Consider the following 14,011-nt stretch of genomic DNA (forward strand, 5'->3'; position numbering starts at 1 on the left):
TGCATGCTTACGGTCTTGGTAATAAGGATATTTTGCTCGAATGAAATCATCGATTTGGCGTGTGCTTGCTTTCTGTCCGCGACTGTTCAAGATGGCTTCACAGATCATGTACTTATACCCTAAAAGGGGATTAATATTGTTAACGAATTCATCAGCCATGTCTGAGTAGCACAAAAGCTGTGTGCAGGTCTGTGTTATTTGCTCATCAAAATGAATGTGCTGAATGGCTAACAAACTCCTGTTTTTCCTTGTCAAGGTCAACAAAACTAACTACTTTGACTCCTTATTTCAAACGCCAATTGGATTTGTTTGTCTAATTGGGTTAACAGTTGTGGTTCGTGATATGGGACTGTGGGAGAAACATTTCTCCTTCTTTTATCTCGTTTGTGAAAAACATCCCTAGACTGTGAATGCGTTCACATAGTGTTTTTTTGAAAACTAACAAAGACCAGTGTGTGAAAATATTTCTTAGCCAGGCATATCAGTAAAAACACACCTGCAAAAAGAAATGTTTTTTCCCCGCTTACATTTCTGTGTGTATGTGAAAGTCTGGTTAACTCCCTGTCTGCATGAGTTTAAATACGTGTGTATATATATATATATATATATATATATATATATATATATATATATATATATATATATATATATATATATAAATATATCTCTTATAAAAATATATATATATTTATATATAATATTTTTTTTTTTTTTATATTGCAGGAGTACACACAACATTGATGGCATTAAGTATACCTTGTATGAAACCTATTTAAATGGTGAGAAACCTGATTGAATGAAGTAATAAACATTTGTTTAAGCACAATACTGTTAGAGTCTCATACTTAGGATATTTCTCAAACATTAGGCCTGTATTATTAAAATAGTGTGCTTTCACAAGGAAGCATGAAGTGTATTAGTTTGTGTATACCAGTTTATATAGTACTATATATATATATATATATATATATATATATATATATATATATATATATATATATATATATATATATATATATATATATATATACACATATATACATATATATACACACATATATACATATATATACACACATATATACATATATATATATATATACACATATATACATATATATATACACATATATACATATATATATATATACACACTCACACACTCACACTCACACTCACACTCACACTCACTCAGTGTGTGTGTGTGTGTGTGTGTGTGTATATATATTATTATACATTCTGAGATGTTATAGAAACGAACACACAACTGATTAAAGGACAAAATTACAATGGCCAAGCAAGGCAAAGGTAAGTAATAATTTACACATAATCCTGCTGTACACGTACAAGAAAGATGTTTGCACTTACTTAGGTGTTTTAATAATTGCATGTGACTAATATGCATATGCAATTCTTACATCAATTAACACACCCAAATGCAATGTTTTGCTGCAAAGTCAATGGCAGCTTCTCTAAACTTAGCAACTGGCTCCTGGTGGACCATTACTGAACAGACGATTACAACATAAATATTTATAACACAATTAATTATGAGTGTTAACATTTCCAAAACTTCACGTGTACAAGAACATAGTTGAAAGTTTGGAAACAACACAGTCTTCAGCATACATACAATAGTAATTAGATAATCTGAAGTCAACAAAACAAGGCCAAAGACATATTTTCTGAATTATAACATTTATTTTTTTTGTTCCTTTTGCGAGCGAGTAACAGGCCTGCTTGTTGTCTCTTGAATTTTCCTTTTTCTTTTGCCACCAACTTTAGGCACAACAGAGCCACTTTGAGTGGCCTCTGGCACTTCACGGGCAGGGCTTGTGGCCAGTGACTGTTCACCTACGGGGCTTGTGGCCAGTGACTCACCTACAGGGCTTGTGGCCAGTGACTCACCTACAGGGCTTTTGGGCAGTGATTCACCTACAGGGCTTTTGGGCAGCGATTCACCTACAGGGCTTTTGGGCAGCGATTCACCTACAGGGCTTTTGGGCAGCGACTCACCTACAGGGCTTTTGGGCAGCGATTCACCTACAGGGCTTTTGGGCAGCGACTCACCTACAGGGCTTTTGGGTAGTGACTGTTCACGGACAGGGCTTGTGCCCAGTGACACATGTGAGCAAGTTGGTAGACACTGCACAAGTGATGGTTGGTCTGTTTCATGTGTGTCTTGTTTTGTTTTTGTCGCCTCCTTTGTAGGTGTCTGCTGCTGAATTTGTACAGATGGCAGCGGTAGGATGTCATCAGGAACCTGCACAGCAATGTCTGCTACTTGACCGGTAACATTTGGGCCTGGTGAATGAATATCAGATGAATGTGGTGAAAACTGACCTGCATGAACAGATCCTGGCTGGGAGGTGTTGAATTGTGGTACATTAGTCATTCTCCAGTAATTAGCTTGTGTTTGCTGAACAACTAATGCTTCGAATGAGGTGTTGATTTTTTGCAACTGTTTAGGCACTTCAATGAAGACTCTGTGGAGATGTGCCAATTGTGATACTGTTTCTTCCTGCAGTCCAATCATCCTTTCCAGCACTGTCATCATGTCTGAATGGCGACGATTTTCTGCGTCCACTATTTTTCCCTCTGAAGCTACAATTGCATCGTATGTGGAAGTTGATGGACGATTTGGCGGTACAACAGTTTCTATTGGCACCTCTTCATGGTCACATGATTGTATTTCAGTCTCTTCTGTGGCGTCATCCTCATCATACTCATCATCCTCATCACCATGATGTTCTAAAAAGAAATGTACACATTATTAAATGGCATGTTAATGTATGCTGTGTTACTATGTAATTGTACTGTGTCCTAAGTAACACCTAACATGTTATCATACGTTTTATAACCTCATTAAAAACTACCTTGACTTACGAATAATGTTTGGACTCAGTATGAAATATGAATGAATGAAAAGTTGCTCTAAACTCAGAAGTCCTACATGATAATTAACATCACTAACACAATACATGTTGCCTTACACTTAATTTTCACTGACACTAAGTAATCCTATTTAAAGAAGATGTGCAAAACAAATAATGCACATGACAACATAACATATAGAAGAGCACATATTATATGGCCAGCAAATGATACACTCACCTTCTAGTAGTGTTGAGCTGGCTGACCCAGGTGAAGACACTTGTTCCATCTCAGGTGACACATGTCCTCCAGGGGCAACTATATATAACAATAACATAAGTTTTACATTTACATGTGTAAATATTGAACAAACACTTATTGTATGTTCTGTATTTATGATTAACTAACAACATCAGTTCCTTAACCGAAAATGTGTGTGAAAGTGAACATAAATAGTTGTAATAACACTGTACATGCCTGTGTACTTAGAATTTTTGAGTTCCCTAACATACAACATACTATGTTTCTGCAGTAATGCGTGAGGATAAATAGATTAAATGAGTACATAAAAATCATATGTTGTGTAGTGATATCAGTATCATAATGTACATAACTATCATGAGATGACCATTCACAATGGTTATCATGAAGGTGGTCATATTGCAAAAAGTGTTGTTTTTGGTAGAGGATATGTGTGGTACATTAATCGAAGATGTGGCACACCTGAATGTGGCTGTGACTCAACAAGACAACACATGCAGTGTGTGATAATGTGTCTTTCATAGTAGTTCAACTATAGATATGAGTGAACTAATGTGTGACGTACGCTTTGATAAGTAATGAGTTGTTGGGGCATTTAGTAGCTAGAGTTAAGCTTTCAAATGAGTGTGATTAACTTCAGTTGTGCTATTCAGGTTGTAAGAAAGGTATTCCCTTCCCCAAAAAGCCTAATCAGCCACACCTTTCAATGACTTGAAACAGGTGCAAATGGTGTGAACTAAGTTGACCGTGAAATGAGGCTGTAATTAGTGTGTGTGCTGAACCCCACCCCCTCTGTTGAAGTGTATGCTGTGATGAGATATTAATTGCAGCTGCTTTAACACAATGGTAGATGAGCTAAGTAGTCATCTGCAGTGTTTAAGTTATGAAAACAATGACATAACATATGATACGTGTGCCTCATTATGCTGTCTGTATATGACATAAAGCAAAAATGGACCTTTTCATAAGCAACTATAGATGTGTTAGTGCCAGTGATGTTTGTAGGCCGTTACATGCAATTTCTTTGATGCATGCTTAAAATAGGCAGTAATGTCATGTTTGTCGGAGTAAAATCAATAAAATACACAATAATATGATACATATTTCTGTTCTGTACCTGTAGCTACTAATAATTTCTCATGAACATGTGTTACACATGTGTACTACCCTGTTGTTCCCCATCTTCGCCCACCATCAATTGCTTCCACTGCAGCTATGCATTTTGGGAATTCACATGTAAATGAGCACGCAATGGCACGTGCTATATTAGTTACTGCTTTTAGTAGGACTACTACATATATGTCTATTTTGAGATATATATATACAGAATCAGACATATACATATATAGATGCAGGTATGCTTATATTGTGAAGACAGTATAAAAAGCAGTGTAAATATGCAAAATAACTGTAAGCAACGACACGCCTAGTACAGTAATATTTATCACCTGCTGGAAATTGTGACGGATAAATTCCAATGTCACGGTCACCAGCCAAGCCTTCCACGACGACGGTAAGTAATTTTGGCCGAAGCAGCTCCTCCAATGGAGTCAATATGAGACGTTGTGGTGTGGGCCCACCTCCAGTGCCAGTAGCATGCACGCGTTGGTCTTGTATTTTCTTTTTCAATTTGGACCTAATATCATCAAATCTTTTCCGACAATGATACTTGTCCCTGACACTATTCCCACAGGCATTGACACCAATGACTATTGTGTCCCACATTTCTTTTTTGCTTGCTGCACTTGTCCGCCCTTGAAAAACATATAAAAGATATGAGGTAAATGAATAATAATATAAGCACCAGTTTCCTACACTGCTAGCTGTTCCAAGAGATAGCAAACATGCTGTTTTATGTGTAATATGTGCAGCACATGAGCATTCACTACTAAACCTATACATGTAAGCAAGGTTGCATTCATATTGTATGCAGTTCTGGCAAATTGACCGCCTGTGTTTATTTGTCCTTGTAAGGCATGATAAAAAGCTGTGTTTCCACACTAATGAACATAGAAAGATATTGTGTACCCATATTTGCATATGAACAAAACTCAGATGACCTAGGATCACATGTATTTGAATAATAAATGTAAAGTTACACTTACCTACTAAATGTCCATAGAGACTGTCATAGTGCTCCAGAATGCCAGTGACAAGACCCCTATTTTCCTGGTCATTGAAGCGAGGATTACGTGGCTTCTCCACACGTTTTTTCCGAGCAGGTTTAGGGTCAGAGCTTGGCTGGTGCTGACTGGACTCTCCTTCTTCCAATGGAAGAGCCTCCAAAAGCTGGCCACCAGCAAGCACGCCACCACCAGACACCCCATCAGCAACTGCGCCACCAGCAGCACTCCCAGCACCAGCACTCACACTCCTAGCACCAGCACTCACACTCCTAGCACCAGCACTCACACTCCTAGCACCAGCACTCACACTCCTAGCACCAGCACTCACACTCCTAGCACCAGCACTCCCACTCCCAGCAACAGCACTCCCACTCCCAGCAACAGCACTCCCACTCCCAGCAACAGCACTCCCACTCCCAGCAACAGCACTCCCATTCCCAGCAACAGCACTCCCACTCCCAGCAACAGCACTCCCACTCCCAGCAACAGCACTCCCACTCCCAGCAACAGCACTCCCACTCCCAGCAACACCACTCGGTGCACCAGCAACATCACTCCCCTGAACAGTACGTTCACTCCGACGCGTACTCCCACGAGTAGCACTCCCACTCCCACCAGCATCACTCTTCCCACGCTTTGCGGGCATACTTCCAGCACTCACAAAAAACAGACAATAAATGTACAGGCAATCACACGACCCACTTCCACATATAAAACAAGACAAAGATGTAAACAAAACAACAAAGGACAAAGCTCACCCAATACACAACAAGTCTCTCAGTCAATATGCAAATGTTCAATCGTCCAGCTCTGTGCGTCTCTCTCTCTCTCTCACTCCCAACAACACAGAGAATGATTAGCAGTACACGTTGCCTTTAAATATGGCGCGCAATCAAAAACATGCTTGTTTCGCCTGATTCAGCAAGATTTGTGATTGTGCAACCTAACAGCACCCCGCCACGCACGCCGATACACCTGTGTGTGATCGGCTCATCATCGTGAGAGTGGGCGGATTTGTTTTCTGGTTGATTTTGAATGTATTCGGCACTTACTGCATACGGAGAGGGAAAAACGCCAATAACATGACTAATCGATAAGCTTGCCGATTTCACATAATCGTCGCTTACTGCATGAGGCCCAATGTGTCTACATGCATCCATGCATCCTACCGGATTCCTGGGTACATTTTTAGGTGAACCAGCAACTCTGAGCCCTGACTAGATAGACACAATCTGACAACAATTTTGCCGCAATCCCCCCCCCCCCCTGAAACTCATACCACAGCAATCCCTGCTTGCCCTGGAAAGGTAAACACACAGAAAATCTTTATTGTCGCATAATTACAGGTACTGTTTTTACAACATGTGGGTCCAAGAGCTGACACTCCTGAACCCCAAAACATGGATCAGAGGTAACCAAATGGGCTTCACCTTTATTAGAGAGCCTGGCTACCTCTTCACTGTCACACTTGATAAACCCCAAACCTGGGCAGGTAAATGGCAGATGAGGTTTAATATAGATACAGTAAATGTAAACAATGCAAGTCCTATGTTATACCCATTGACATATACCTCCCAAAGGGGTAATCTATATTCCCGATGGAGAGATACCTGTGAATACACACAATAAAGTATCTGGAAAATATGTGAAATATACTCAAATTATTTAAATGACCATATTCTAAGGGGCCATGCAGAGACTTGGGATTTTCTTTTTATCATCACACTCCACAGCTCCAAAACAACAACATATTTAGCTGTGCATGCATTGTATTGTATATAATGTATGCCCTGTTCATTTATGTAACAATGTATTTGTAACCATGTATTATTTGTCATCATAACTCTATGTCCAGGACATACTTGAAAACGAGAGATAACTCCCAATGTATTACTTTCTGGTTAAACATTTTTATAAATAAAATAAATAAATTAATTAAATAAATAGGTGCTTTTGCTCAGATCTTGAATTCTTTCCAGTCCCTCTATTATTCTTTCCAGTCACTATTATTCATAATGTCTCTTCATCAGAATCTGTTAACTATCCAACAAGCTTTGGAAGAGAAATATATTATGATTCCAGGCACCCTGTTATACACAATTTCGCTAGAACCATAGCTGCAATCATAGCGTCGGTTCTTCACCCTACTGTGCAGTATATCGGCTTCTAACTCAGTAGACTTTCAAAGGCTACTGGAGATTATGTGCTCACAATACCAAATTCCATTCAGACATAATTTCTCTATAAAATTCATTCAAGATCTGTACAATACATAAAGCTTCAAGGTAAAAAAACACCAAGGACACAAATAAATCCAGTGTTCCATTTATCTTCTTAAATATAGACATGTGGACAAGCGGTAGTGGTGTAATTAAGGACTACGGTAGTAATATGAGTCTACTATAACTACATAGCAATAATTCTAGCGATGCACTGTAACATAACAAACAGTAGACATTGTATAAAAAGAATCACACAAACGTACAAAGAAACCAACAAACTGTACTATAACTAATAAATTATTGATTTTATTTGCACTATTTCCATAAAATATACTCATAAAATGATGAACACTAATATTATTATAGTAAAGTAGTAGGGGGTAAAATAAAATAAAAACATATTGTAGCACATGTCATATGCAGGCTGCCAAGAACAGAACAGTGTATATAAGGTGGAAATATATTTTGTAGGATAGATATTTGTAATCTTACATGAGTAAATCTTTTGTGTATGGAAGATGACATACTACAATTTTCCTAGCATTTTTAATGAAGTTTTAGCTTTAAGTTGTCAGACTCACAAGATCTTCAAAAAGTCCTCTCTTTAAAAACAAAATCATGTACCTACAGTATTTGGCAGTTGCTCCTGTTCTTCACAACAGGCTTATTTACATTGACATTCCTGGCACCTACTTCTAGCAGGGGAACATTACATCACTCACATTCTTCCGGTGGATTAGCATTACCAAACGGGTATTTGATCAACTGCGAGGCCTTATGTGTTTCTCAAATGGATACAAGACGAAGACCAAGTAAACCTGGAAAAAATGGCAGTGCCAGTTCCTTGTGACCTTGGGCAAGTCCCTTTGTCTCAGGCACCAGAAACTAGATTGTAAGCTCTATGGGGCAGGGGCTTTTGAATGCAATGTAACACTATATAGGACAAAATCTATAATATTTCTAGGAGTCACAAAACTAAAAGTCCAGAGCTAGTGCTGCACAGCGGAAGTAGAATCTTGATGCAATGGAAATGTCAATGTGCTTCATAATATGAAGTGATAAGGGATGCAGTCCAGGTGCAAAACGTTTAGAAATGTTTGTTTTTCTGGTGACAGTGTACCCTCTGATATTCAGTGAATAAATCCAGAAGAGAATGAGGGTTTTGCAATATACACTGAACTGGGGGGAGAGAGAGGGAAGGGGTATTGTGGGAAGTCGGGACACATTCCAGTATGAAATCAAGACATCCCAAATAACCACTCCCTCCGCAATCACAATCACTGATATCCCCTGCTAAACCATATATATATATATATATATATATATATATATATATATATATATATATATATATATATATATATTTGTGAACCACAAAAAAGAAAAAAGAACCCCCACATAAAGCACTCAGGCATATTGTACAAAATATGAAAATACATTTATTAGATCAATTAAATCAAAAACTCAAAACAAAACATATCACACATACACATAAGCAGACATAAAACTGACAAAAAAAAGCCTACCTAGTGAACTCCAAATAATAAGGACAAATGAAAAGGACTTGCTAAATGCAAACATAAAAGGGACAAAGAACCCACCCCCCCCCCTCCCTGTATTGAAGCAAACCACACGGGGGACAGTGTATCCAGTGTGATTACAACCGGCCGGTTATAAAGATGGGAGAGAAAAAACCCTTGAACCCAAGCTACATAACTGCACACATATGGCTCATAATAAAACCAAACAAAAATAAATGATTAGAGAGCACCCTACTGGACACAAATGAACATCCATCCATATAAACATGCATATGTCCAAAGACATCCAAAAACATACAGCACAAATGTTAGATGTCAACGCTACCAAAGTAACTGAAGGCTGAAAACATTGCCTGCAAGGGGATTTTTACAAATATACCCAGATCAAATATACCATGGCAGTGCTAGGGTACTGAAAAATAAAACCCTGAATATGGCTGTACACTTAGTAGATATACTCAGCTCTTCGAAGTAAATAGCGGTGGATGAATGAAATGTCCTGTTAGGGGTAACCCCCCAACAAAGTGCAGAAATGAAAGATCCAGCAGCAAAGTCCTGATAATATATATCAAAAGTCAAAAGGAGGGGAGTGTTGCGGCATCAAATTGGAACCACTGACGCGTTTCGGCCCGTAGCCTTCTTCCCTGAGTGGTTCAAATTGCTAATGAACAGCACTATCTTTAAAGGGGCTCCTTCCCATGACGTCAGCGTCTCACCAAAAAACTCTCCAATCATCAGTAAGACACGTAGCTGCGCGTGCTCTCAGAAGGGAACGCAACACTCAGTAGCTTACCTGCACAGCTGAAATAAACTGCTTTTAATCCAGCTATGCTCCTTGCCGGTGCGCTTTATCCCTGCCTTGTATTGTATTGTATGTGTAGCCAGGTCCTCCGGTACCACCCCTTCTTACCCTGGTGCTAGTGGGAGCTGCTGGGGCGGCCACCACGCCGGGGACTCCCGGAGGTATTGGCTCAGGGCGCCGCCATGTTATGCGCGATTCACACATGCGCAGTAGCGCAATAGTTGCAGCGGCCCCTACAGATAGAGTTGACCGAGTGGATGAGAAGTGGAGCACTACTTACAACAGAAAAAAGAAAAACTGCAGGAGAGTGGAACCCAAGATAAAATGCAATTTATTGGATCAATGCATGTGCCACAAAAACCGAGCCCGTAGGCTCCCACCACGGGCTCGGTTTTTGTGGCACATGCACTGATCCAATAAATTGCATTTTATCTTGGGTCCCACTCTCCTGCAGTTTTTCTTTTTTCTTTTGTAAGTAGTGCTCCATTTCTCCTTCATTCGGTTATCTGGATCCTGCGGAGTACCGGAAGCACACGCCTATGGAGACAAATCCCACCGAAGACCGCATAAATGTGAGTTTATCCAACTTATACACCTTCACACTTACCCATACCGATGTTTATGCCTGGTCACTAGCCAGTGAGAGTTCACACTCAATTCATAGTGGAACCTTTTCCCGCTATTCGGAATATAGTGGAAGTGGGTGTGATATTATCATTGAAGGACTTGGTCTGGACATTTAAGTGGGATCTCCAAGGAAGATTACACAGTGTTTTATCTGCTCATGGGCCTATACAGCCAGTGGCTCATGTTTGAGCATCATACAGTTTTTGTGTTTCTTACAGATAGAGTTGCGCATGCGCAGTGATACAGGAGAGGCGGCCAGTTTAGATAGGAGCATCCGCAGCGGTGGCCATTACCAGGGAAGGCTTTGTGTGGGAATACAAGTCCCATGAGCCTCAGGTAATTGGGATACCAGGTGGTCACAGCAGCTAAAGGGGTTGTCAGAACTCTCTGCTCTCTGATTCTGAAACATTCCACGTGCTGGAGAAAACAGGCAGTTGGTGTGAGTTGGTGCTGGGAGGCAAGGGGAGAGGAGGTGCGTAGTGCAGGGGACAGTGACCCACTGCATAGGCCAGAATATTCCCCTAGGCCCCAGCGCAGGCCCTGAGTCACCACCAGCTTGTGGTACTGCAGGGAACAGCCATAGATAGGGACTTTACCATTTACTGATAGTAGCAGTCTGGGACACAGCATCGTCCTGAGCTACAAGGTGATCTGTAGTTTGGGATCAGACTGCATTGCGGAGTCAAGCCTCGTGAGAGACCTCCCTAACAGTGAGGAACTACTCGTGAGAGATGACGCTGGATCTGTGGATCCTTTTCGAAGTATCAGCGACTGGGTGCTGGAGCACCCGGCAGGTATTATTATAAAGTGCACCAACACCGGTACCTACAGGCGCTGATCCTGCCTTAGGGGGTGGGTTTCTTGGGGACACTAAAGGTTAAGTGACCAAGGGACTGGTCCAGTACATTGGACACGGTGTGGGGTGCACACGGTGGTGGGGAAGGGACACTTGCACAGTGGGTGCACTCTGAACTACTGGTATACAGCTACAGTTAGGTCCGGAAATAATTGGACACTGATACAAGTTTTGTTATTTCGGCTGTGTACCAAAATAAATTCAAGTTACAGTTAAATACTGAATATTGGCTTAAAGTGCAGTCTATCAGCTTTAATTTGAGGGTATTCACATCCAAATTGGAGGAAGGGTTTAGGAATTACATCTCTTTAATATGTAGACCCACTTTTTTTCAAGGGGCCAAAAGTAATTGGACAATTGACTCAAAAGCTGTTTCATGGACAGGTGTGGGCTATTCCTTCGTTATTTCACCATCAATTTAGCAGGTAAAAGGTCTGGAGTTGATTCCAGGTGTGGCATTCGCATTTGGAAGCTGTGGCTATGAACCGTCAACATGCGGTCAAGGAGCTCTCAATGCAAGTGAAACAGGGCACCCTTAGGCTGAAAAAAAAAGAAAATTCATCAGAAAGATAGCAGGAACATTAGGAGTGGCCAAATCAACAGTTTGGTACATTCTGAGAAAAAAAGAACACACAGGTGAGCTCTGCAACACAAAAAGGCCTGGACATCCACGGAAGACAACAGTGGTGGATTATCGTAGGATCCTTTCCATGGTAAAGAAAAACCCCTTCACAACATCCAGCCATGTGAAGAACACTCTCCAGGAGGTAGGCATATCATTATCCAAGTTTACCATAAAGAGAAGACTTCACGAGAGCAAATACAGAGGGTTCACCACAAGGTGCAAACCATTCATAAGCCTCAAGAATAGAAAGGCCAGATTAGACTTTGCCAAAAAATATCTAAAAAAGCCAGCCGAGTTCTGGAACAGCATTCTTTGGACAGATGAAACTAAGATCAACCTGTACCAGAATGATGGGAAGAAAAATGTATGGAGAAGTCTTGGAACGGCTCATGATCCAAAGCATACCACATCATCTGTAAAACACGGTGAAAGCAGTGTGATGGCATGGGCATGCATGACTTCTAATGGCACTGGGTCATTAGTGTTTATTGATGATGAGACAGAAGACAGAAGAAGCCGGATGAATTCTGAAGTGTATAGGGATATTTTGCCTGCTCAGATTCAGCCAAATTCAGCGAAGTTGATTGGACGGCGCTTCACTTTACAAATGGACAATGACCCAAAACATACTGCGAAAACAATCCAGGAGTTTTTTTAAAGCAAAGAAGTGGAATATTCTGCAATGGCCGAGTCAATCACCTGATCTCAACCCGATCGAGCATGCATTTCACTTGCTGAAGACAAAACTTAAGGCAGAAAGACCCATGAACAAACAACAACTGAAGACAGCTGCAGTAAAGGCCTGGCAAAGCATCACAAAGGAGGAAACCCAGCGTTTGGTGATGTCTATGCGTTCCAGACTTCAAGCAGTCATTGTCTGAAAAGGATTCTCGACAAAGTATTAAAAATGAACATTTTATTTATGATTGTGTTAATTTGTCCAATTACATTTGAGCCCCTGAAATAAGGGGACTGTGTATGAAAATGGTTGCAATTCTTAAACGTTTAATACGATATTTTTTTTCAACCCCTTGAATTAAAGCTAAAGTCTGCACTTCTATTGCATCTCAGTTGTTTCATTTCAAATCCATTGTGGTGGCGTGCAGAGCCAAAATTATGAAAATTGTGTCAGTGTCCAATTATTTCTGGACCTAACTGTATATCATTCTTATATGTGTATATGACATTGAAGCTTATAACTGCCATATAAGTGTGTATGTTCGCTAATGTTATTTCATGCATATGTGTTATTAGGCCCAACGTATATATATATATAAATATATATATATAGTAAACTGTTACATATACTTGTGGTTTGTTATTATTGTTCTTGTCCAGGGGAATCTCACATCTAGGGGATACTGGGCAAGTGGAGGCGCTGCCATTTACTATTGTTGCCCCAGGCTCCCAGTTAGCGGAGGCACAGATCTCGGTGAGCCAGCAGGTATATACAGCATCAGTAGCCTGTCTAGTCAGCAGGAAAGAAGGTCACATATGTCTTTATTTATATAGCGCCAAAAGTGTACTCGACGCTTCACAAAGAATACAGTACAGGGAATTATAATTATACAATAAGTGCAGCAAAATCATACAATAGGAAAGGAAATCCCTTCCCCAAAGAGTTTACAATCTAATAGGTTTAATGAGAAATTGACAGAGACAGTAGGTGAGGGAGTAAGTGCTGTAGATGGCAGTGCTCTGTCACAATGTGTGGTAGGAGTGACTGAGTGTGGGACAATAGCCATGAGTGCAGGCTATAGGGATACTTGTTTTGTGGGGTGAGATTTAAAGCTGGTCAGTATTAAATGAAAAGGTTAACACCATTTACAGGGGAAGAGATGGCAGGGATGCATGAGTGAGATCAGGTGTGTACTGTATGTCTGACTTCAGGCTATGTGGAGATCCCCAGCAGTGGGAAGGAGTAGATAGAGGGTGTGAATGTGCAGTTCTGTACCACAGCGATTAGACCAAACTGCAGTGATGTTGAGAGTAATAATAAAAAAGCGATACTTTTGAAAGCAGCCATCCATCAAATAGATGTCAAAGATAGGCACATCATATAATTAGGGCAACTTGT

The 14,011-nt window shown here is 40.3% G+C and overlaps 1 protein-coding gene across 1 annotated transcript; it reads right to left on the reverse strand.

The window, feature by feature from the left end:
- Nucleotides 1-1,699: 1,699 nt before the first annotated feature.
- LOC142492426 (uncharacterized) lies at nt 1,700-10,437 on the reverse strand. Its single transcript, XM_075595068.1, has 4 exons — nt 10,434-10,437; nt 4,584-4,889; nt 3,115-3,192; nt 1,700-2,751 (listed from the first exon to the last, which is right to left on the reverse strand). Exons 1-4 carry the CDS (start codon nt 10,435-10,437, stop codon nt 1,700-1,702), a joined length of 1,440 nt encoding a protein of 479 aa, XP_075451183.1.
- Between the last annotated feature and the right edge of the window lie 3,574 nt (nt 10,438-14,011).

The sequence above is a fragment of the Ascaphus truei genome, chromosome 4 (assembly GCF_040206685.1).
Source record: "Ascaphus truei isolate aAscTru1 chromosome 4, aAscTru1.hap1, whole genome shotgun sequence".
Taxonomy (NCBI): Eukaryota; Metazoa; Chordata; class Amphibia; order Anura; family Ascaphidae; genus Ascaphus; species Ascaphus truei.

What these genes read in the sequence shown, in the direction of transcription:
- LOC142492426 (XM_075595068.1), bottom strand. An exon ending in TCCGTCACAATTTCCAGCAG is followed by an intron (nt 3,193 to 4,583) that starts GTGATAAATATT and finishes TGTTATATATAG; the next exon opens with TTGCCCCTGGAGGACATGTG. An exon ending in CAGCTCAACACTACTAGAAG is followed by an intron (nt 2,752 to 3,114) that starts GTGAGTGTATCA and finishes ATTTCTTTTTAG; the next exon opens with AACATCATGGTGATGAGGAT.